This window comes from Melanostigma gelatinosum (assembly GCF_949748355.1).
Source record: "Melanostigma gelatinosum genome assembly, chromosome: 12".
NCBI classification, from domain to species: domain Eukaryota; kingdom Metazoa; phylum Chordata; class Actinopteri; order Perciformes; family Zoarcidae; genus Melanostigma; species Melanostigma gelatinosum.
Window position 1 is genome coordinate 9,073,376 of NC_136645.1, and position 23,634 is coordinate 9,097,009.

At 44.3% G+C, this 23,634-nt stretch overlaps 1 protein-coding gene across 2 annotated transcripts in view; it reads right to left on the reverse strand.

Moving 5' to 3' along the window:
* Positions 1-8,278: 8,278 nt before the first annotated feature.
* The window catches only part of LOC306785266 (transcription factor COE3), a 65,920-nt gene continuing 50,564 nt past the window's right edge, over positions 8,279-23,634 (reverse strand). The window contains exons 11-16 of one of the 2 annotated variants that reach the window (XM_079279571.1): positions 16,827-16,915; positions 11,740-11,805; positions 11,368-11,539; positions 10,760-10,945; positions 10,238-10,327; positions 8,279-8,927 (exon numbers count right to left, since the gene is read on the reverse strand). In XM_079279571.1, coding sequence (XP_079135697.1) covers positions 8,896-8,927; positions 10,238-10,327; positions 10,760-10,945; positions 11,368-11,539; positions 11,740-11,805; positions 16,827-16,915 — 635 coding nt within the window. In that variant the 3' untranslated portion in view covers positions 8,279-8,895. Of the gene's footprint in view, positions 8,928-10,159; positions 10,328-10,759; positions 10,946-11,367; positions 11,540-11,739; positions 11,806-16,826; positions 16,916-23,634 lie in introns of both variants that reach the window. The other variant, XM_079279570.1, reaches the window with a different exon arrangement.

Genomic DNA, 23,634 nt, shown 5'->3' on the forward strand with positions numbered 1-23,634 from the left:
CTGCAGCGTAGATGTTGAGGCAGCAGACAGGCAGATGAAGAATGAGACTCGGTCTGTGGTTTCACAGAGGGGCTAATGATGCCTGTGGTGACTACAGGCTGCAGTCAGCCCCCTAACGAAGGGAGCTGTGACACAGCCACAAGGGGTCCCATTTAAGCCAGGCGCACTCTGAAGTGCACTGTAAGCACCCTCCTTTTTTTTTTTTTTTTTCTTTTTTTTTTGCTCGTGGATAAGTAAATTCTATGGAATGCTGTGAATTTCGCAGCCGCAGAAACTGATGTCTGTAGAGGTCTGAGTCTGATGTTGAAAAACAAGTCCAGCATCAGAGCTTCAAACATGCTGCCAGTAATTGGCCATGTAATTGCTTAGCTACCCAAGGAATCTCTTAAAGATAATTCAAACCTTTTTATTTTCTCAATTTTTACATTTCCATGGCAATTTAATATTTATCAGCATTAGTAGCAGTGTTATTATTATTATTATTATGTCTGTGTTATTTTGCGGGAGTATTTTCACCGTGTGTACCACTTCCGTATCATGCTGGCTCGGAGATAAAAAAGGAATTAGATTAAAAGAGGCCGAGACGATCTCATCATCCGCACTGTTAATCTCTGTGAAACCTTTCATTTTGGCCTAATATCTGCCTCCATTTCAGAGAGAGAGAGAGAGAGAGAGAGAGAGCGCGGCTACACCAGTGCACGTGCTTGCATGCTCGTGAGCGGGTGTGCGTTTGAGCATGTGGCCATGCGTGTTGGTTGGTGTGCGCACATGTGTATGTCCATATGTGTGTGGGTGAAGTGGATGATATTGAGTCTGACTTCATAAATCACCCAGACACTGATAAACTCCCCATGCACCCACACACCGCTAATGGGCAACCCTTAAGGAGTGTGAGTGTCTCGTGCGGCGTTTGATTCAACATTTATTAACCCCCTCACACACACTCTCACACACTTACAACACACACTCATTTGAGCCCCAGAAAGAGCGAGGATATGGTTGGTGGCATCCATAGCGTTAGTGCGGGGTTTTGACCTGGCCGGGCTGTATTAATCATGGCCGATAGAAACAAGACACAGTTTTAGCTTTTACAGTCGCAACAACAACAGCCTCTGCATTTCCTAACATTAGTTTCCTTCTCATAACTTATATCCTGTCTCCAAATCCCCACCTCCCAGCTCATATCCCCGGCACCCCTCCTCATTATAGAGCAATTTTCTGCCCCCACATCAAATTCAAAACACTCTGCGCTTCCATCTCTCGCTCCTCATACATGTCGGCTCATAATTCTAATGTTATCACAACCTGCACCCCTTGGTACGAGTCGCAAGCTTAGTTGGGGACCCTGCCGAAGTGAATCCCGCAGCTACATCGGTGATTCATAAATAGCTCCTTTTTTATTCTTCCCCGAGAAGTTTGTATATGCGTAAAAAAAAAAAAGAAGATAACTTTTTGGAACGTATTAACTCAACTGCAAGCGGTGCACTGCTGCTTGGGAGCCAGAGGAGTGTCCGGCATGCAGATACGCCGTGTCCAACAGTCAGTCAGACAGATAGACACCGGAATAGATAGCTGGATAGGCAGACGTTAGACTGGGGCTTGGCTGCGCTATCAGGTTTCCTCCCCCTCTGTCTGTCTGCCGGGACAGCCTGGCCTCAGAGGCCCTGACACCGAGGCACCACGCAGCCAGCCACGACAGCTGCCACAGCAGCATCTAATACCAACACACTCCACGCTACGCCCCAACTACAAAGAGAAATATCATTTCAAACATGGCATACTTTGATGCTCTTATAATGATCTTTGTGTTTTGAGAGAGAAAGCGGGAGGATGGAGGATTCGTATGGTGCCTTTTTTGTTTTGTTTCTTTAGAACAAAGAGACCCCCGCCTCCACATGAGCAAGTTTAGGACAGTGGTGATGAGACGGAGCAGGATTAAATGAGAAAGTAGAAGAAACCCTGAGAGGTATCAGCATGCGAGTGTGTGCGTTAGTAACCTTGCATCAGTGTGTCGGCGTAACCTTATGAACTCAACTGTTGGTCTGGGGGTCTCTAATTAGGAACGGCTGATGAACGACCATACATTACGTGAGAGCGGGTGCCTGTGAGTGCGTATCGCTGCATGTATCAATCTGTGACTATGCGGCGTGGTTGTCAGTGTGGTAAGGAGTGTCTCAGCCTGGAGAAAGTGCAGGTCTAGCCTTGGTCATGTTGACGGAGGGGCGGCACTTCAGAGGCTCCAGGACCCCATGGCACCAGTCTCCCCAGTTCCCCCAGACAGACTGGGAGCATCTGGGCTCTGTCAGCGCCTCTGGCCCCCGCAGATCCAATCTATATGACGGGGGGAGAGGAGTGGATTGGATCAGGGAGAGGGAAAATATGAGCCAGATTCCTCAGCCTTGTGCGAAATGCATGCTTTGCCAGTTTGCATGTTATGCGTGTGTACTTCTGCATTAAGGCCTGATAGCAGGTCATAGTGATTCATTTTGTATGGTGTGAGATAGGGGTTATTGATTAGTAGAAAAGTCCTCTCTGTAAATCGTCCAATTAAGCATTAATTAAAAGTGTGCTGCTAAAAATATGCAAAGCCCGTTCTGAGCAAAAACATCAAGATTGGACTGACTGATATCATTCCAGAGTTTCCTTATGAAAGCGAGCAGTGATTTGATGAAGTGGATATAGCTCCTAAGCTCCGCCGCATGGAAACTGATACACACACACACACAAGACTAATTAATCCATACACTAAATTAGGAATATAAATTGTGGTCCCAATTTAACAAGGTCAGTTTTAACTTCTCCCTTTACACTTTATTTAACTGTGTTGGAGGAAAAAAAAAAAAAAAAAAAGAGAGAAGCCCTATCAATGTGCTTCGCTTATTATGATTGACGATTGATGATTAAGTCCTCCAGCTGACACACACCACCAAAGCCGGTGAGTTGGAATTGGATGTGACACATACACAGTTCTGCGTGTTAGGTAATTCGTTGACGAGGGGCCAAATTCATTTATGGAACAGCGGTATTGGCAGGCATGGACACTCTGCAAAAACAACGATAATCACAGAGGTTTGGCGCGGCGTGACAAGGACTCTTCAGGGAAAGGCCCTTACACGCTGCTTTGTTGGCCGTTCCTCCCTAAGATGGAGGGAAACATCCGCCACTGTTCTTAAGATGAGAGACGCTCCGAGCACGAGGAGAGAGGTTTATGTAAGGTGTGGATGATGGTTAAAGGGCTTGATTAGCACTTGTTGGGTCTGTTTTGATGGAATAGCTTGTGCTTCATTACAATTACTGGAATGTTTAGATTTTTTTTTTTTTACAAATAATTTTAGCTTTACTTTTTGTGTGGAAGCAATGAACGATTTTTTGTGGAATTGATGAAATAAAGGGCCTGATAAATCCTCTGTAATGAAACATGAGGGGGACCCTGTCTCAAACCATTTAATCTCTTTTTGCATTCTCCATTTTTTCTGCTAATGAGCCTTATTGACAATCAAACAGAAGCTGTCATCCCCCAGGATGCAACACTCCCAGCCCCTGCGTGTTTGTCATAGTGTCCTGGCAATCAGAGCTGCCTGCAAGACCAGGCTGGCAGTTAGTGGTTCTCACAGCAGCACTGCCTGAAAATGGCACACTTCCTGTAGAGTTGCAGCTGCCACCTCTGCTACTTCCATTACTTTCTATAGCATGCAGATGTTGTATCAACATTCCCTGCCAAGGGGACTGCAATAACTGTGAGATTCATGCCATGTTTCAGAGGCACGTCAATTTCTCAAGTGGCACAATTAAAGAGGGAAATACAGTACCAGGTTTTTCACAGGCGCTGAAATCGGAAAAGGGCTTTTTCACTTTTTTTTTCGAAAGGGGGGGCTGTTTCATAAAGGTTCAGAAATCCACCCGGTTTTTACTGCCCTTTTCCTGGGTTGAGCTGCTCTGTGAGCCTTTGTGCGGCAGACCTGTCGTGACCCACAGCGGATATGGAAATGGGGCTAAGGTTTTATGGGCCAAACGGATTGGACACAGTCAAGCTCAGGGGGCATGAATATTGGATGTTATTTCTGCTCCCTTTTTATGTAATCCATTGCCAATACATTATTAATAGATGATATCATATCCAGAACTACTGGACAAAGCACTACGGAGGGGTACTATGAAAGGAGCTCTATGTGGTGGAGGAGACTGTGGCAGAAAATACAGTTCAAGTGATATTATTTTATCACCATAGCCTAACACTCCCTGACCAGGCAAGCTTAACCGTGTGATTTTTGGACGAAGTGAAGTTCATCCAACGAAATTATAGTGAATACTGTGTTTCTACCGGGGGGGTAAATCCCGCATTTGTGGGTTTGAAATACACTGAAACATTGATGACGTATCAAATGACACCCAAATACAAGTTTAATGGCTTTTGAAGCACTGGGACACTTTGCTCATCCTCCTTGACTGCAGCGAGTGAAGTGGAAATCTTAGCGAGGATCTGGAGTTTTCCTTGCAAAGCTGACTCCCAGTGTACAGTAGCAGGGGATCAGTGACTTATCTGATGTACCGATTCACAGACAGGAGACTGCGCTAATGTCGGACTGTTTAAAAATTAAAAAAAACTGTATTCCCTGTTTTGACTCAAACGTGGAATTGTACAAGGAAAAAAAAAAAAGGTCAGACTTCTTATTTTGATTCATTGCCCTCTCAAAGTTATGATCTCGGCAGTCACGGCAGCAGTATCCTACTCGTGTATAAACTTCACGAGAGTCGCAGCCGCTTTTTCTCCTCCTCACAAAACGCATCACTCAGCGGTTACACAAATCCTGTCTGTCCGAGAACAAATCCTGCCCATCGAGCAGATAAACCATCATCCACCTTTTAGCTTTTACGGCCCGTCTTGATACTGCACACGTATTGGCACAAAGTTATTAGCGGCCATTAAAAGTGAACGTATAAGCCCCTTCAATAAGAGTTGCGTATAGGGAGTGGATGCGTAAGGTAATATTCTCTCTTTAAGGTCAGTTTGAATTGTTTTTTCTCATGGGAAGCGGCAGATTGATAAAGAGCAAACAAAACCTGTTTTCTGAATGCTTGTCCTCCATGGCCTCAATGAAGGTTCCGTTCCTTTATATCGTCCAGCCCAATTCCCAGCATGCACGGCCATTGTGGCTCTTTCAACTGGAGCTCTCCATTGACTGGTTCATTGTCCGGCCTGCTCTTTTGTGTGCGCTATCACCGGAGCACAATCTTTTCACCTGAACAGCACAGGAGCGCAGCCTGGCAGTGGTCACGTAAAGCCACTGAGTCACCCGTGTGGGTGCCCATGGCTGCACAATTAACCCGGCGCTAATTAAGAAGCGCTCGGTCCATCTATCAACTTTTTTTTTTTTTTAATCTCCGGCGACGCTTGTTAATAACGTGGTTATTAGTCATGGTCGGGCAGCCTGCGCCACACAGAGATGTTCAATATTACCGCTCAGGCTTATATTATTGAGAGGAGGTGTTTTTGAAATATAACAATGCACAGAGCAGATGTTTGAAGCGGGGCCCTCGGCAACACACGTCTAGTTAAGATCGATATTGCTTTCAATATTTCTTTCCTTTGACAGATAACCAGTACTGAGGAAAGTCTTGATAAGAGTGGCAACATATGGATGTGGCGAGCCTCGCTCTCTTTTGATTGCATGACCCCTTCACCTTTGCCTGTGTTGGAGAGGGAGGCAGCCACATGGTACGGTGGGGGTCTGTCAGGCTCTGGTTATGGGGCATTATTGACCCAGGATTTATAAATATTTAATGCACACATTAAGATCATGGTGGAGGGTGGCCATTAGAGTTCTCCAATAAAGAGGCTCTCACAATGATTGAGTGGTGTGGCAGAGCGAGTGGCTGGTCGTTGGGTACAGAGAAACCTGCTGAGACAATATACTGTACCTCCAGCCTGCCTGCCAGGCGTCAGAGCTCTTAAAACTGGCAACAACTGAGCGAGCTTGTCGTTTTTTGATTGCACTTTTACCCCCAGAATTTTTCTTTTTGTGCCTTTTTTTTTCCCCTCTGTTGGTTATTGTTTCTGCGATGAGAGACAGTTTCCTTGGTTTCATGTGTTGTGGCAGTAAAGACGAAATAAATGTAGAGTTTGTGCAACATTGAATACCAGAGACAGCAGTGAGCAAGGCGATAGATCCAAAAAGCCTGTGTACGTGTATCTGAAACAGATAATGCAATGTCAGGAAGCAGATGTGTGGCAATTGAAAGACACATCGGATTATCGAGGGAATGATTTGAAGCACAAGGCGATCGCAGCTGAAAATTAAATGGCTCTTTTGAGTGCATCTGTCCTTCGCGCTATCAGCAGCTCCTGGACTATCTCCCGACCCGCTGCCGTGCGATCTGTGCATGCCGCCTGACATAATAAGCTGTGATATGCTGATTGCCACTCAGGGTTGCCGTCATTTAATTGTGCATTAAAGGCAGGGGTGGCCTCGGACAATGTTGCCTTGATGAGAAATTGACATTTTGTGACCTGCTCTCCGCGACCACTCAGGATGCCAGATAAGATGCTCAGTTGTTTTTAAGGAGAACCGCCATTCTTCCCTCATACACTTCTATCCTTCTGTTTGACCCACTTGATGAGTATAGATTTCACAGTGGGCCCCCCCCCTTTCAGCGCTCAAACTATAAGAGGTTCAAAACGATACCAGCCCTTATAGACAAAGGATAACCTTGCTCTTTCAATGTATTGATTCTTTATTAACTAGGTGGCTTAATGCAATGAAATGAGGGATTTGAATGAGCCCCATTTGGGCTGCTTTGAATAAAAAGCTCGCACTGTTTATGAATGACTACAATGAACCTTTGACGTGCCACAGATGCAGGATATGCTGATACAAAGACCAGTAGGAATATATGTCACAATGTCAGAGTGCTTTGCTGAAAGAATATGACTAAAGAGCAGTTTTCATCTTTTATGGATGTTACACTTTTCCACAGGTTTCAAACAGTTATCTCTATGGCAAAGTCTAAACACTACAACTTACAGACGAATCACAGGTTTGTCTTCAGAAGCTTCTACTGTTTATTTTCTTTGTTCTGATTGTACTTAAAACTGAAGAAGTCCACAGTTGAGGAGCTATTGTGTTTTTACTGAAAATTTTTAATAAAACATCACTTATTCATTTCTGTTTCCATTCCAAATGTTGACATTTTTCAATTTTCTTCCCTGTAAACACATGTAAGCTATGTGGCAGAGTCATAAGTGGTGAGTAAAAATGACTTCTATACATTCTACAAAACAGAAAAAAAAACAACCACAAAATGGAGTGTTTTTTTTTTATCTCCAAGGTTGTCCCTCATGCACATTAGTCTCTATTGGATCTTAACAACTATCATATGGGTCACAAACAATTTATTTGACAATACAACCAACAAAGTTTTCTCCAAAATGGTCTGTATAGATAATTTAAAATCAATATAAAAATAAACAATGAAGTTTGACTTCCCCTTTAAAAAAAATGGACAGAGAGTCTTGACGGAGTAACACAAATTTTCGAAGATACACGTGAAATATATGCACATTGCATTTCATCAAATACAAAAAGAAAACAAATGAAGGCAACAGTTCTTGGCTGAATTATCTGTGCTGCATCACTATATTAAGGGCATGACAATTAATACATATATAATGAAAAGCAATGTACAAAATTTCAGAGATAAATACATTATTTATAGTTGATATGTTACAAAATTTCCCTCAGTGAGCGCAAGTGTGTGTTTGAACAGAAACATGACGATGAACTACGATACTCCTACGTTGTCAATGGATTTTAATTTTGTTTTTTAAATGTTTTTTTGTTGATCTAAAAGAACATGAAAAAGACAGATGTATAAATATTTAGCACAAGTTTGGCAATATCACAATAGTCTACAATTTTTAACCACATATAAAACACAGAAGGGAGTCGGAGCTAGAAGGGGGAGACTGCTCCTCATCAACAAGAAACAGACTTCACAGTAGCCTAGGAATGCATTAATATACAGTGCTAGCAAAAAAGTTGTAAAACATGGCAAAACACACTTGCTTAAAAGGAAGCTCTAGACATGGAAGTACATCATATTCATCAACAGAGCAGTGTTTTGTACACGTCAGTGTGCTTGTTGAATCAAAGAGGATTTTTTTTTTTTTTTACTTTTGAAGATGATTTCTAGCTACAATAAATTACAAAATTTAAGTTAAAATGCAGGAATGAAACATGATACAACCTTACCCACCCAGCCCCACCCCTTTTTAATCGTATTTGTTGTACTTTTAAGATCAATTCTACATTATATATCTCATATATTTTCCAGTTGAAATTCAAACTGTCTTGGCCCCTGTGTATTTTTCTCACACATAAAAATACAAAAAAGTCACATTATAAAGACACACAACTGTTGTGAATCTATTAAAAGAGAGTTGGAACAGAAAAAAACAATTTCTGAAGTTCATTGGCAAATGTACTGTACAGCAGTGTTTTTACTTTACAACCAGGTGGTGAGTCCACAGAGTCCCTTCCAGTATTGAATGTGTGGTTGATTGGACTGATCCAAGGCCGAAGCACAACCCGACAGGTATACAAAATAAACCCTTCATCATCCCGTGTCCTCTTCAAGGGTGATAAAATGGGGAGGAAAAAATAAACAAACAAAAAAACTCCCACAGAAAAAAAAAATATTGTTCCTCATGAAATCCTTTTTTTTTTCTGCAGGTTTGCGAAAGTCATTTAAAAGAAAGAAAGAAAAATTCTTTTTTTTTGTTGTCTTCATCTTTAAAAACAGAACGGGCGTTTGACTATACATTACACCAGCGTTTTTGCTGTGTGCTCCTGTGAAGTGGTAATGTGTCGACCGGTGCTTGAGATGATGAAAGTGCATTTACATTGGAGGGACAACCAGGCCGGACATGGCTGAAAAAAAATACAGGAAAAAGCAGATTAGTCTATTTGCCTAAAACAGTCATGTATATAAATATAAAACATTTTGTAATTCAGTGTTTGTGTATGGATGTGTGTGTGTGTGCGTGTGTGTTGAGTGAGTGCAGCCATCTGACAGTGCGTGAATGTATGCTTTAATGTGCCTGTTTGCGTATGTGCCTGTGAGTGTTTGCCGTGTCCGCCAGCCTGCTGCTGCACGTCCTCCTTACGGGGAGAGTTTGAAAACCTCCCTCCTGCTCTGACATTTCAGCCCCCAGCATGCCAGTCTTGCTATGTGTGATATTTCTCCTGGCGTTGGGGTAATGGCAAACAGTGGCCCAGACTCCCAGGAGACGCGGCCGCGGTGACGGCAGAGCAACAACACGGTCACTTCCCACAATGCCACAATGCCACAATGCTACAGTACTAGACACTCCTCACACTCCCCTCAGATTCCTTCTATCGCTTCCTTTCCTCCCCTCGTCTCTTTATCCTCCGCTCTCTAACACTGTGCAGCGCATCAGTCCTACACTTCCACATTCCCCAAGTCGCGCCTCCGCGTCATTATCTAAGAGAGATTAGACTAGATCAAAGGTAGCTTCCGATATTTCACCAAGGCCATCTGCTGAGGATATCATTAGCAACTGTACCTCACCGTGCGAGTTTATACATTCAGTACTTTCACACGTTTTAACAATTAGGCGACTAGTGGAGTGCTGGGATGATATATTATTATGTTGCTCTGAGTATATTTGTAGAGTCATGGTTGAAATGCTTTTAAGTTTGCCAGCGCAGATGATGGCAAGGCATTGCTCATTAATTTCTGCACAACATGTATTAATAAGTATGAACGTGTAGCAAGATGAACTTTAATTTCCCACTTCATTAAGCCCAATGTTATTAATCTTGGGGCACACACTACGGCTAAGCTTGTTTTCAAAGTAATCATGTTGGTCATGACACATGCACAAAACCTAATAAACACAATTACTAAAACAATTCTGGGAAGGTCTTTTCCTGCGACATCAGAGGGGATCATTTGTATGAAAGGGCAACAAGGATGCATGTTTGCGTTGCGCAGACGTGAGACGACGCTTGCGGTCCTATGTTTGCGTGTGTGTGTGTGTGTGTGTAGGCATGCTTTGTTGTGAGTGCGTGTAAGTGTGAACTGAAAGGTGTAAATTGGCCTGTCAAAATGCATATATTTGTAATGATTAATCCCTCACCAAACCGGACAGAGGCCTGAGCAGCGGTATCTGACCAGTAGTCCGTGGGGAAGGGATGAGGGGGTGAGGGGGGCTCACCTTGCAGTCCGTTGCCATTGGCGCTGGTGCAGGAGGGGGGTGGGGAGGCCTGGGGTCGGACCACAGGGGCGAAGGCGCTCTTTTGTTTAACTGCAGAGACGATAGGGAGGGGGAAAAGGAAAGGAGGGTGGGGGGTGAGAGTGAGAACGTGCTGTGAGTAGTGCTGGAGAGGGAGAGGGCAGTTAAGGTGAGGCAGGGATAGTATTACTGCCAGGGGGGATACACGATCAGTACTCACAGGCCACTACCATCAACATCTTGTCCGGTTGAACAAATACAGGTGGCATACGGTGAAACTACACATAAAAAATGAATATCCTTCTACTCTGAGCTACACGTGTGTTCTCCGAAGTGCTAAAACTAAACAAGCCCCCGTGAATGAATAGTAATATATTATCACCATCAATAATGTTACAACCCTGTCAGAAGTGATTCATAGATGTGAAAAGGAATGTGGGAGCTGGAATTAAATCAGCAGCAGCTTAGTGCTACTACAGCGTGCGATAGTGGCAAGCTACTCACTTCCATATGGGGAGTTGGCAGAGGATCCGTTGAGGAACCCAGGGGAGCTTGGCACTCCCAGGTTCATGCCGGCGTTGCCGTAGCCATTCATGCTGTTGCTGACGGAGTTGTAGCCCGACTGCTGCGGGGTGCTGCTGGAGATGTAGCCCCGGGGGGACACACTGCTGGTGTTCCGGCTGTAGCCCACTGAAAAACACGGGTGGCAGATAGAAATTTGAGTTTGTTCATTCCGTTCCTTCGGTATGCAGAGTTTACCAGGGAAATGCTCACTGACTACACTAGATGATCACGGGGATTTACTGCTGCAGTCAGACATTTTTATATCGGCACGTTGTGCAGATGCAAGTTTTAATAAGAAAAGAATCTGGCACTTAATTGGACTCTTTAACTGCCTATATTATGGGTGAGCATGGGGCAGTGAACCCGGTGTTCAAAAACATCATTTCTATCCCCTTTCTCATTTTAATGAGAGACAAAAAAAAAGAGTGAAATGTAACTGTTTCTTGTTTGGCTGCAAACCCCCTGGAATCACCTCAAGGACCCCAGCAGGTCCCTGGACCCCACTTTTGAGAACCACTGAGTCATGGCGCCGTACCCTAAACACATACCTTGGTCATTCCCTTGTGACTCAGACACATTGACTGCTAGCTGGCTGCTGAAGGAGTTGACTCCCATCATGCCATGGGAGGCTGTGTTAGCGAGAGAGGGGATCTGGTTGTGGTTGCGGGGAACGCTGTACAGGGCTTCGGCGATGTCAGCTGCCCTCTTCAGAATGATCTCCTGAAAAGCGAAGAGAAGGCAGAGGTTTTGCTATTGATGTTGTTGTTTTTTTATAGCTGCCGCTGTTGCTATGATGCATGTGTTCGTGGCTGTATGGTTAACTGTAGGCATGAAGCCTACGTTGTTCCAGATATAGTGATGAAAATACCCTTCGGTTATACTATCCGTACGTTCTTTAGCAGAGCTGTGCGGATACATACCTGGTTGTTGTGGGGCATTCCATACAGGGCTTCAACGAGATCAGCCGCCCTCTTCAGTAGCACCTCCTGATGAGGAAAACAAGAAAGAGGAAATGTTAAGACCCGAACAGATCACGGTTAAGACCCCAGTGTTCCGTACAGCAGCAAACAATATCAGAAACAACTTTCCGCAGCAGGGTCGTGGAGAGCTTTCCAAATGTTTACATATTCAACGGCCTAAATACAAGCCACCCTGACTCAAGAGGCTCCGGTGCTGCTTTTATACGGCGCTACCACTTTGCTACTTCCAACCATGCAGAGCAGTGAATAATGTTCCCTATCTTAATTAAACTGGCATAGTCCTTTAAAAACAACACCTCAACCCTGATTCCGGGCTTCACGTTTGCTCTGGAGTTCAGCGCCGAGTCCCCTCTCTTCAGAACAATAAAGTGAATTAGCTCTGGGTTAATCTAGTTCTGTTGTAATGACATTAAGGAATTTTTCAATTAACCTCTTTGACTGGCTGTTGCAAAGGACTGCACAAATGACTTCCCATCCAGCAAGAGCTGGGTGCTTGTGCCTTGGGGACACGGATGCTCAGGATGTGGTCTTATCCATGTCTGCATGCTTGCCCCCGCTTGACAATGCGGATTAGCTGTGTTGCTTTGGCTCTTAACACTGAAAATGAGTTGGCCCCGGATCCCGTTCCCCCCACTGTTTCGGGCTTCCAGCTAGGTGGGGTTTGGCCCATTGGTGTGTCTTTATCTGCTCTCTGAATTCAGCACTTACAATTAAATCCCTCTCAAGCAACCAGACTGCTCCCTTTGTTTTCTATAATACAGAGGGCAATATGCTCTATGAAAACCCTCGTCTCCTTTTGGAGTGCATTTAATCTGACAAAGGCAAATTGCAGACACGACTGTTGCGTGTGTTTTTAAAAATGCTCGCTTGTTGTCACCTGCTGTAAAGCAGAGATTTGTCGACTGTGCTGTTAGAACCCTGGTTAAAAGCAATGCAAATCTGTCACCAGAAACATCTCAGATGGCGCTTGTTTTCTTCCCACACTCGGCGTGTTTTCTTTTGCGGGCCTCGGTAATTTGTCTGAAGTGTTCCATCACTTGGCAATAGCAGCGTGGGATTAAGACGGCAGCTGCCGTAAATGAATGTAAACACAGCCTTCGCGCCTTCAAACAGCGGCCTCCAAGACTTGGCCTGCCTTTCCGAGGCACAGCGTATGTAGTGTTTACGGAGTGTGTGTATGGGCCCTTTCATCCTGAGGAGCATATCTACCGCAGTCCTTGATTTATCAAGATGAATCACTGTAGAAGCCACTTCCAGCGTATGCCATGCTCTCTTATAGAAACATATCGCTTAATCCACCCCAAGTTACCGGATGGGTGGCTCTTAGAATGGGCATTTACCTCTGAAATTGGTGTGTATGCTCAACGTTGCATGCATCTAGTTTGCATACAAATAAAGAATTATGGTTGTCGTGAGGCAGGTAGACTAAATGAGAGGACCAGCTGTCTTGATGTGTTCTCATCAGGCAGAACAGATTTCTCTCTCTCTTGCCGAGTGAGATAAAGTGGTTTTCTTTCTTTTTGTCTGCAGTTAATAATTACCAATAATCTATCCTATCATATTTCAAGATCTCCTACATGGCTCTCAATTTTAAACAACAATTAAAGCAATTAAGACTGTCGCGTTCGCAAGCCATGTTTCATTCTCTGTGAAACGTCCTCTCCCTCCTTGTCCATATGGTACTTTGCAGCAGTGACATAAGGACAGCTTGGAGAAGGGAGGAGAGAAAACGATATTGCCTCTCATCCTTAATCTGTCGTTTACCGCGTGGTGTCTTAACTAACCAAGCTGACTCGCAAGGCTATGCTTAAGTGCAGCCTAGTCATATCCGAGGATGATGAGAAGTGCTGCACCCAATCAAGGAAGAAGTTTGTTTTCTTCTGACGAGACGCTTTCATGCATGTCGGCTCACGCTGTGAATGCGATTAACACGGAATAGTGTTCTGAGGGCATTTCCATGTAAATCTCAATACTACTCCAGCATAAGTGTAATTGGCTTTCTTGTCATGGAGACATATCAGAACACACCATGTTAAATTGAAACAATTAAAGGCCTCAAATGATTTCTGTTGTTCTGTGACAAATGCGTGACAGATTTCTGCTATTGTTTGCCTTGCTTTGCATAAAGGTCCCGTGTTCAACAACTGCTTAAATGGGGCTGCTCAAATGACAAATCACCTCAGATTTAGAGGCTGCTTTTTCTTCTTTTTTTTTGTGTGTTAATGCCGAGAAAAAGTGAGAGGAAGCCATAACAAATGATGTGCTATAAAGAATATCTAACAATAAGGAGAAGTGGTCTAAAACGGGCCCCGAACGTGATTCTTCCAGCACTAGATTAACATGGATGTTGTATTTATATTATCACAGTTAATAAAAGAGGGCCTAGGTTATGTAGCTTGGAGTGCTAATGCCATTATAAAACTGTAAGGCAATTACTCTGTTAGCTCTAGCCTGAGGTAATGAATGCATTTAGAAGCATAGGGCCATTAGATGAAGGTACTTCAAAGAGCACAGGAAGAGAGATTCATTTAAATACATGGGTAATTGCTTGACATGAACACATTTGTAATATTTTCTCCTTGTGGATTACGCAAAGAATTGGAAAAGAATGGGCTTATGCTCATTTTGGGAGGAAAGAAAGGAATCCAAAGCAATCAGCTTAATAATAAAACAATATTGAGTTTCCACTTTTAATTTCATAATGAATCTAATTTGTTACAGAAGAGAGAAATTGAGTGTGATATAATGTGATATCCAGTCTATTTGTCCATTACTGCCAGAGGGCACAAAATGGTATTATAAATTGTCTTTTTTATATTATGAATAGAAAATTGTTTTATAACAAGATCTTAAAAAGGAGGGTGAATTCCAAAGTCTCTCTTCACTTAACGCGATGCCCGCAAACCAATCTCCTTTCTCATCACTTGACTGCTCACACTTATTACTTTCATATTCACCCTGGACTTTGCATTGGATTTTTATATCTCCACTCCTCCCACAGGGTCAGACTGTCATCTACGATGTTGTCTTAGAATTACGAGGTAAACTTCAATCAGAGGCAGCTTCCCCCCCTTTTATTTTTTCTCTGTGTAGCAACAATATTAGCGTGCATCCCTTGCTATCCATGAGCACTCCCATATTGGCTTTCTGTCTCCTTACAATTACCACGTGTCTTACTGGTCCCAGGGAGAAGGCTGGTGGAAATCAATATAGCGCAGTAATATTATCAACTGGAGGGTGAAGTCATGGGAGGGGGGGGGGGGCGGTTTGAGGCGGTGAGTGGACCTGGTGTCGATTTGCCTTTCTGCTAATGCACACCGCGCGTCCTCCAGCTTTATCTTCTTTTTATAGAGTCTCCCTACCTCACCTGCACCCTGTAATGGCTGTTCTCTATATGCTGTTTCTGTTCTCATTCCAAATGTACATGCAAGCGTCGGCTCGCCGCGGGCTGTTTTTATTGGGAATGTGCTTTTGACCCCGTGAGCTGACCCTCAGATGGCAAGCTTAACAATGACGAATCACTTGGTGGGATCATTTACATGCCCCCTGAACCCCATATTTGGGTCCATTAGAGAGCAAATCAAATATTTATGTTGTTTATTGGAAGTGCAGGGTTTCATCTCACTCTGTGATTGTTTCATGCAAAGGCCGGGAGACCGTGCTATATTAAGTGTATGCAAACCCAGGAAACTAATCTTAGGTTCAGTGTCAAAATCTATCTGGCAACGCTTTGTATTCCAGGAAAGAAGTCAGGTTTTGCTATGATAAAAAAAAAAAAAAAAAGCTGTGTTTAACAGTGTTGCTCGCTTTGTTCCAAAGATGTGGATGTCACAAAGACACTGTGACTTTATGAAATTGAAACAGTGTATCTAGATTGACCAGTGATGCCTGCGGAGATAGTGAAAGCCATGTGGATATTAAAGGCAAGTGTGCTTTACCTTTTGGTCTACGTTTACAGTTGAAATTAGAGCAACATTTCATGTCTAGGTGTTGTTTCCTGTCTCCACAGGGACTAACTCTAATTGAAACACTTCATATACTGAACCAGGGACTCGCTGTGATGTTCCATTTCTCCACATTGCCTTGGTCAAACGTCTATGGCTACCACACAGTCTGTTCTTTATTAAATTGTCCGTTGGACGTTAATGATATTGCTGTGTTGCATGCTGGGATTTAATAGATAAGGTCTTAAAAGGTTTTACAGTATTATTAAAACTCTGAGGTGGCCACCACATGCCAAGGGGTTTTGAATGTAGTAATCAGTTATATTATTACACTTGACACATCTGGAACGTCAGTCACCGAAATGGTTACTGGCAGGGTGGCAATTAGTGAAAACACACAGTTAGATTTTATCAATAGGAAATGAAGAGAGCAAGAGAATCAAAGGGATGAAAAAAGTAAAAGAATCAAAGAGTTTCTGCAGCGGAGTGAAAAGAAAAAAAGAACATGTGCACCTTAGTTTTCATGGTTTCATTCTGGCATCCGATTTATGTGCCACACTAGTGTGTCTAAAAGTGATGTGGCTTTCAACGTCTTCACCCAGGTTCAAGAGAAAACAATAAGAAAGCCAAAGCATAATAGCATGCAGTCTTTGTCTATTAGCTGCAGTAAGACGAGGGGGTTTACGGCACAGGGTTCTGTAAACAAAAGATTAAACCAAATCGAGCTGCAGAAAATGAAAGGAAAACATGAGTGGGGTAATGAGGGTGCAGATGTCGTTTCTGACCAGATTACCATCTCCACAGACTACTGGAGAGGAAAACGCCTGATTGAGCTATTTTACCACACAGAGAGTTTACGCCTCTCTCCCCACACAAAACCAATACCATTACCACGCTGGTTAGTGGGTAAGCCACACATGTGAAGCAAAGCTGTTACGGTTTTGGGGTCACAGTGCTCTGCCTTGATGGTAATGTTGTTTTGTTTATTTGTCACATTCAGGGTATTAAGGCGTTATCAGCCAGACGGCGCTGTCGCGTTGCTGCTCTGTGATTGTCTGCGCTGCTGAGAGACTGTGTACCGACCTTTGGTAACCTCTCAGGATCGCCGGGGTGTCTGGGGATGACCTTCTGCAGCCTCTGGAAACCATAGTCGATGGTTGGCTCATTTAGGGCTGAAAGAAAGAAAAGGGGGAGGAGGGGGGGGGGGTGAAAAATTAGAATCATTTCAGGGCTAATTTTGCCAGAGAGAGGAAGAAACTAATTGAGAAATCTGTTGGAGTTTACGGAACAAAAGTCATTTCAGAATGCCTAATTTTAAAGAGACCTCTGGGGTGAGAGGATGTTTTATGAAACGTCCGGGGGGGGGGGGGGGGCAAGTGATGGAGACTGACACGGGTTCCTCTGACACTTGTGTCATTCCATTAACAGCCGTGATGACCTACATCGCTCTGAGAATCCTTCAGAGGGACCCTCCCTCTTTTTATCTGCTTAAGAATATTGACTACAGCAAACTACATCGCGGGGGTCTTTTAATCTAACCGAGCTTTAATAATCTGTGAAAGGCTGTCCACACATTGATCTAGTGTAAGTTGCTGTCATTTCACCCTTCTGCACCAACTGTACTGCAACACTGGGCCCGTGAAATACGGCGGCAGATCCCATGGAGCCATTAATCTCTTCCACCCCTCAAATAGTAATCTGGGGCATGAGGCATATTGGGCGATGAATCAGAGGCACAAAGTAAATGAATCATAACCCAGACTTTGGTGAGAGCAGGGCATTTTATGTCTTGACAGTCCTAATGGGTAATTGAAGGCTTCCTTACAGCTCCGCCTGATTCTAAACAATCATGTGCACACTCGTAGGCAGGACAAGGCGAGGGAGGGAGGGCAGAGGAGGGGAGGAGGGGAGGAAAGGAGGAGAGCAGCATAAAGGGGGGAAGGAACGACTTAATAGAGAACATCACTTCTCAATGTAGATATCATTTTCAGGAGAGTAACTCCGCCGAGCAAGGCGCTTCATAAATCAATGGCTTTCTATGGAGACTAATAAGAGCTGCCTGCCTCTATTCATTGTTCAGCCTGTAATTTGGCCCATCACTCATTACTCAGCATGTAATTTCAGCATTAACACCGCACAGCTCGCTGAACCTGCTGAACACCAGAGAATGTGAAAGCAAGCGAACGCCCCCCCGTACACACTCTCTCTCTCTCTCTCACACACTCACACACACACACACACACACACACACACACACACACACACACACACGCAGGCAGGGCCACTGAAGCACGAGCCGGGGAGTCACGGCAGGAAAATGAACATTCATGTGTCTCACTCTTTCTTTTGTTCCCTAACATCTAAATACACATGCAAGCATGCTCTCACACACACACACACACACACTGTACATACTCACGCATACATACTGTGCAGCGGTCATGTACCAACACACACACATACAATCGAAACACATGCACCACTTCTGCCAAAACCTGAATACAGTAATTGCCGGCTGGACCGTGATCAAATGGAGCAATTATGTGTTCAAGCATGGACAATGCGAGGTGCTCATCGATAGCAAGGATCTAGCTTGCAAATACAGAGGTATTCAGCCCTAATGGCTCGGCACACCTGAATAACCCCCACGCCACAACAACATACACTGCTGGAAATCTGATTTGACATGTCATCATGCGTCCCGGAACGACAAAGGTCCGCTTCGCAATGTGGGGGAACGCCGTCTTCTCCTTAATAAAGGATTGATCTGCCGTATTGATCGTACATGACAAGGCTGTAGCAAGGAATTTGCCCCCTTTCTTTTGTTATTTCCACCCCCTTTCTTATCTATGCACTCTGGCGGTCCCGTACATGTGTACACACACAAGCGTGTGTGTGTGTGTGTGTGTGTGCACGTGCCCGGCTGAGAGAGTGTATGTTCACGGCAGCCCTGCCAGACCCCGCTGCTCAGTGTGATGTAAATTGTGTATGTGTAAAAAGCACTCCATAATCAGGCCATCCATCATCAGAGGCTGTCAGTGGGCTCTCTCAGGGTGATACATCACGCTCTCCTGTCCTCTGCCTCAGCTGGGGCCTACACAACCCGCCAGGCATGCTGGGAACACAGCCGGAGAGACGTACAGTACAGGACGAGACCTAAGTTGGGAGAGGTGTGTTCTGTTTGATGTGCCTTTCCAATGATAATGATGCCCCACTTTAAATGTGGGCCGTTTATGACGAATGTGATTTGGAGGGTAGGGTATCCTGTCCCCTTATAGAACAGTTTACACTGCATTGTTTTTGTCCTGCAGTTTTCAAGGTTTATATGCAGTGATTAAATGCCTGCATATGGAGGAATTTAAATGTGTCAAGGATTACATTTAAACTTGTCTCGGCGTAGGTTTAGCACATGGCTCAGTGTTCTGCAGCCGCAGTCCAAGCGTCAGGCATGATCTCCACATGTCGACGTGTCGCCATCTCATCTATCATGGAGATGATCTTTGTAACAACCCCGGCGTAATGAAATTGGTGACACAGACCGCCATCTGCTATTGATTTCATGCAAATGTTTTTGACAGCTGATGGAGACTTGCATTAGCGCTAAACGGTGCTGTCAGTTGATGAGTTGACAGTTTTGTAGTCATAGCATGTACACTGGTGCAGACAGACACAGACAATGTCAATAATCCTGTAAGAGCTGCTGATGCTATACACTGAGCACTTATATTCAATCCGGACAATAAATGTGTTATGTGTGTATTCAGCCGATCGCTCTGCACATTATTTCTTCCCGGCAAAGATTTTCTTTCATCTGCGGAGCTTTTACAAGTCATTGGGTCTTCTCCTCTCACTTTTTCTCATACCACACACATTGACAGCAGCCTTTCTCCCCATTTTTGCTCCCGCCTCTTCACCCTGCATCTCTTTTAATCCTTGGTTCATCATTGTGTTCCGTCTTCACACTCTGTCGTAAACTTTGCTCTCTTCTAAAGCTTATAACAGGCAAATCTAGCTGCTCTGCCCTTGCATGACTCCATGCATGCCAAAATGAGTTTGGCCCTTCTCGTCCTTCCAACACAATATGGTGACAGGGGTGTGGGGGTGTGGGTGAGGGGGTGGAAGGAGCGTGTCCCCCTCCCTTACCCCTCCTGTAAGGGGTCTCAGTCGCTGCAAGGAAACATGAAACCCTCCACACACATCCCATAAATCCTGCACTGGGTGGGGAGTCTAGCCAAGGGGAGGAGGGACCGAGGAAGGTGGGGGGAAACTGGGGGGGGGGGGAGGTATGTTAGGGGTTGGTGGGGAGGCGCGGGGGGGGGGGGGTCGCACGTTCCAGTCACGCCCGCTTCCCGGCTCGCGGCCAATCAATACCACTTTCCTGTTTTAGAGGCGGGTAATTATGAGGTGGAGAGATTGTGTGACCCCTCACCCCTGCTGCATTACTCGCCTGATATTAAGATAAATTGCCTGATTTTGGGTAAACATATGCTGCAATTCAAACTGTCAGCACTGGTTTGCTCAGGGATAATTTGTATTGATCTCCTGGCTTCTTCCCCATTTTGCTTACTGACCTCATGGATAATTAGAGAAAAAGAGACACAGGGAGGTAAGGCAGGGCTTGCATTTGAATACTTTGCAGGAGAGATGAAGAGCACATGGGAAGGGGGGCCAAGGGAACATTATGGACGAATAGAATTTTCATTTCCTATCATTTTCTGTTCTGATTGAGACAGGTTGCGTACTTTGTTCAATTACAACACTTACATCGTATACCCCGCTCGCGGCACATATACAGAGATATAATTGTTCACATGTTTGTTTCCATGGTTTTACTCCAGAGATGATTAGCATTTAACAAAAGTAATGAGACAACAAAGTGACTGCAAATATGTTTTAAATGTACGGCTGGCAACTAAAAGACTTATTTGAAGGAGCATGCCAACTGATTTCTTGACAAAGAGACTTGCTCCCTCCACATGGAGGTTCACAAGATTTTTTTATGAATATTTCAGTTCATTTTCTCACTCTAGAGAGTAAATGATCATGTTTCAGAATATGAATAAATGGAATGCATGACTCGCTGTGCAGCTGTGGCCGTATCATTTCCAATTTTCAATATCACGCATGCGCACGTGCATCCATGGCAGGGCTTCAGTAAAATTCCTCTGCCTGGAATGTGCACTTCCCCAATCTTATTTTGATCTGTCGCCATAATCGCTCCCGTCCTTTCACGCTCCTAAAACACATTTTCTCTGAGAGCTCCTTTAGCCGCCCCAGCTAGCCACTTCACTTAAAATGTAGAGTGGATGGCGAGTACATGGCATCTGAGTGTGGTCCGCTGCTCCTTCTCCATGTTCTCTAGAAATAGGACATGAGTAACCGCTCTACAGGAACAGTGTAACATGGCCGACGTTGGCAGCCAGAAGTGCTTACTTGGCAATACACTACTGTGTGCCCCCGGTCTATGTGGAAGTGGATTGGACACATGTATTGACTTACAGTATCTGGGCATAAACATGGGGAAATGTTTGCGCAAAGCAGTAAATTTAAGGGAAATTGTTCCTTGTTAAGTCTATGAGCCTGAATGGAGGCTTGCACCGAGTACTAGCATTCCTGCCAGCCATTACAGCTTATTACGATAACTCTATCTTTCCAGGAGATAAAAACCTAGCCTTGTTGCCATTTGCCAGCTATTACTTTCGCTAATTATACTTAACTGCTTCGAGCTTATCTCCACTCCTCCTACACCATTGAGCAGTTATTTTTTTCTTTCCCCTTAACACAAATTAGAGGTGGAGTGGGAGTTGGAAAGGGGGAGACAGATAAACAGCACAGGCAGAAGTTCATTCAAGTGTTATTGCATTTGTGACTTGTCAAACAGTCTAACTGGAGCCTTCTAGGCACCTGCGGTCTGTTAGATGGATGCAGTTCAGAAAAGCATCAGCTCACGTAATGACCTCGTCTCGCCGATGTGCTCTGTAGTCGTGTCGACCGGAGACATTTAAGAAGTGAATGTCTTCTCAGTGTTACTGGAAGGAGTTCAAATTGAATTCTGTGCATATACAGGGAAGGTGCGATAACCAGAGGTCATGCTACTGCTCCACGGTCGATATATTTAAGGGTTGAGAGAATAGAAAACACGCATGCAGATGTACGGACCATCTTTAAAAAAAAAAAAGAAAAGCAAGCCAAATTGGAATTTTCACAGCAAACCCACGCAGAGCAAACCTCATCTGTTTCACCACTGACCATATCATCTCCATCCACTGCAGCCAGTTACCACTGAGTGATTCCATCTCCAGCAGTCTCAAGATGAACAGGAAATTAAAATTTCAAAGATCTGCAGTTAGGATAAATCAATGGAGACAGATCAATGTTCATTGAAATTTCATGAACTTTGAGCCAATACAGATGAAAAAAAAAAACCCAAGACAGTAACAGTCTCCAGCAGATATTGCTCCTGTAACAGATAAAATGTAATTAACACGGTTAAAAGGGAGCAATGTTACAGATTGCACATCCATAATTTCAGACTCCCTTCATATCGGCTGTGTTATTAGAAAGGGCCAAAGACACCTGTTCAATCCTCTTAGATGACGTCTAAAGTATGTGTGCCACTTCTCTGAGGACGACGGCGGACTTTCACACATTACCGGCCAACAGAAATCAAATGGGTTCCCTTCACAGCTGATTGCAAGCGCAAATTAATATTGTAAAATGAAGATCAATACATGGACGGGGCGCAGATCGATGGCGGCTAAATTACGGCCGCTTTTTCCCCCTCATTCAAGATGAGTTGTGTTTTCCTCTCAAAGTCAATACCGTGCTGCCTCCCTCATTCATTTCTCAATAAACTTGCCGATGAATTTCAATCAAAAGGCGGCAGCGGAGGAGGAGGGGTGTGTGGAGTACTTTTAAAGCCCGTTGGGTGTGGATCATACTGAAAATGGGGCAAGAAGAGGAGGGAGAGGGAGGAGGAGGAGGAGGGGAAAGATCCTCGTCTATCAAGAGCCCCCCTCCCTGCCTCCTCTGTCTGTCTTTCCTGTGGCAAAGGACTGATGCTGTGACTTACTGAGGACAATCCATTTTAAGAGCCATTACAAAACAGACCTCTAACGATACTGTGGGACAAAAAGTGGGTCCAATTAAAATTAAATCAATGAATACCATTCTTACGAAGAGACAAAAAAAACACACCACCATACTTTTATTTCTCTCTCGAAAGATACCCACAATACGTTTCACAGTGAGGTGTAATGGAGGAAAATACATGCTCAACTGCAAGTGCTTATTTCAATCAATTTCCCGGAGCTGGATTTCACAGGTCACTTGCTGATAACACGCTGTGGAATAATGCCACAGCGTGCTTCTCAAAGCCTACCTGACAAGCTGACAGTGGGGGAGTGCGAGCACGTGTCACGTCAGCCCTCTAATTGGACACGAGGACCTTCCTCCGTGGAACCTTGTCGCGCTCCACACAAGCTCACAAGGCCTTCAAACCGGGCCCATCTAACTTGGTAACGAGTGTCTGCGCCACTCCTGCGGAGCTGGTGCTAAATACCAGAGTTGTAATGAGACAGGCAGGTATGGGGATAGGGCTAGTGGGTAACATGCTTTGACACGTGCTAAAACTGTTGTGCCAACTGGTTACAACCCTCTTGACTGTGGCGATGACATTTATAAATGCCTATTTCATCCGTACTTGCAGCAGTTCGTACTGCAGGGTGACTTTACAACAAAAAAAGGATCTGCAGATACATTTCAAAGTGTCTCAAATCTGAAATGCTGTGCAGTAGATTTAGATACTTTAAATTCACGATGCTTGTATGAAGCATTTGGTGTGCGTTTGCGAGTCCTCCTCTAAAACTGATCTGTTTACATACCTCTGTGA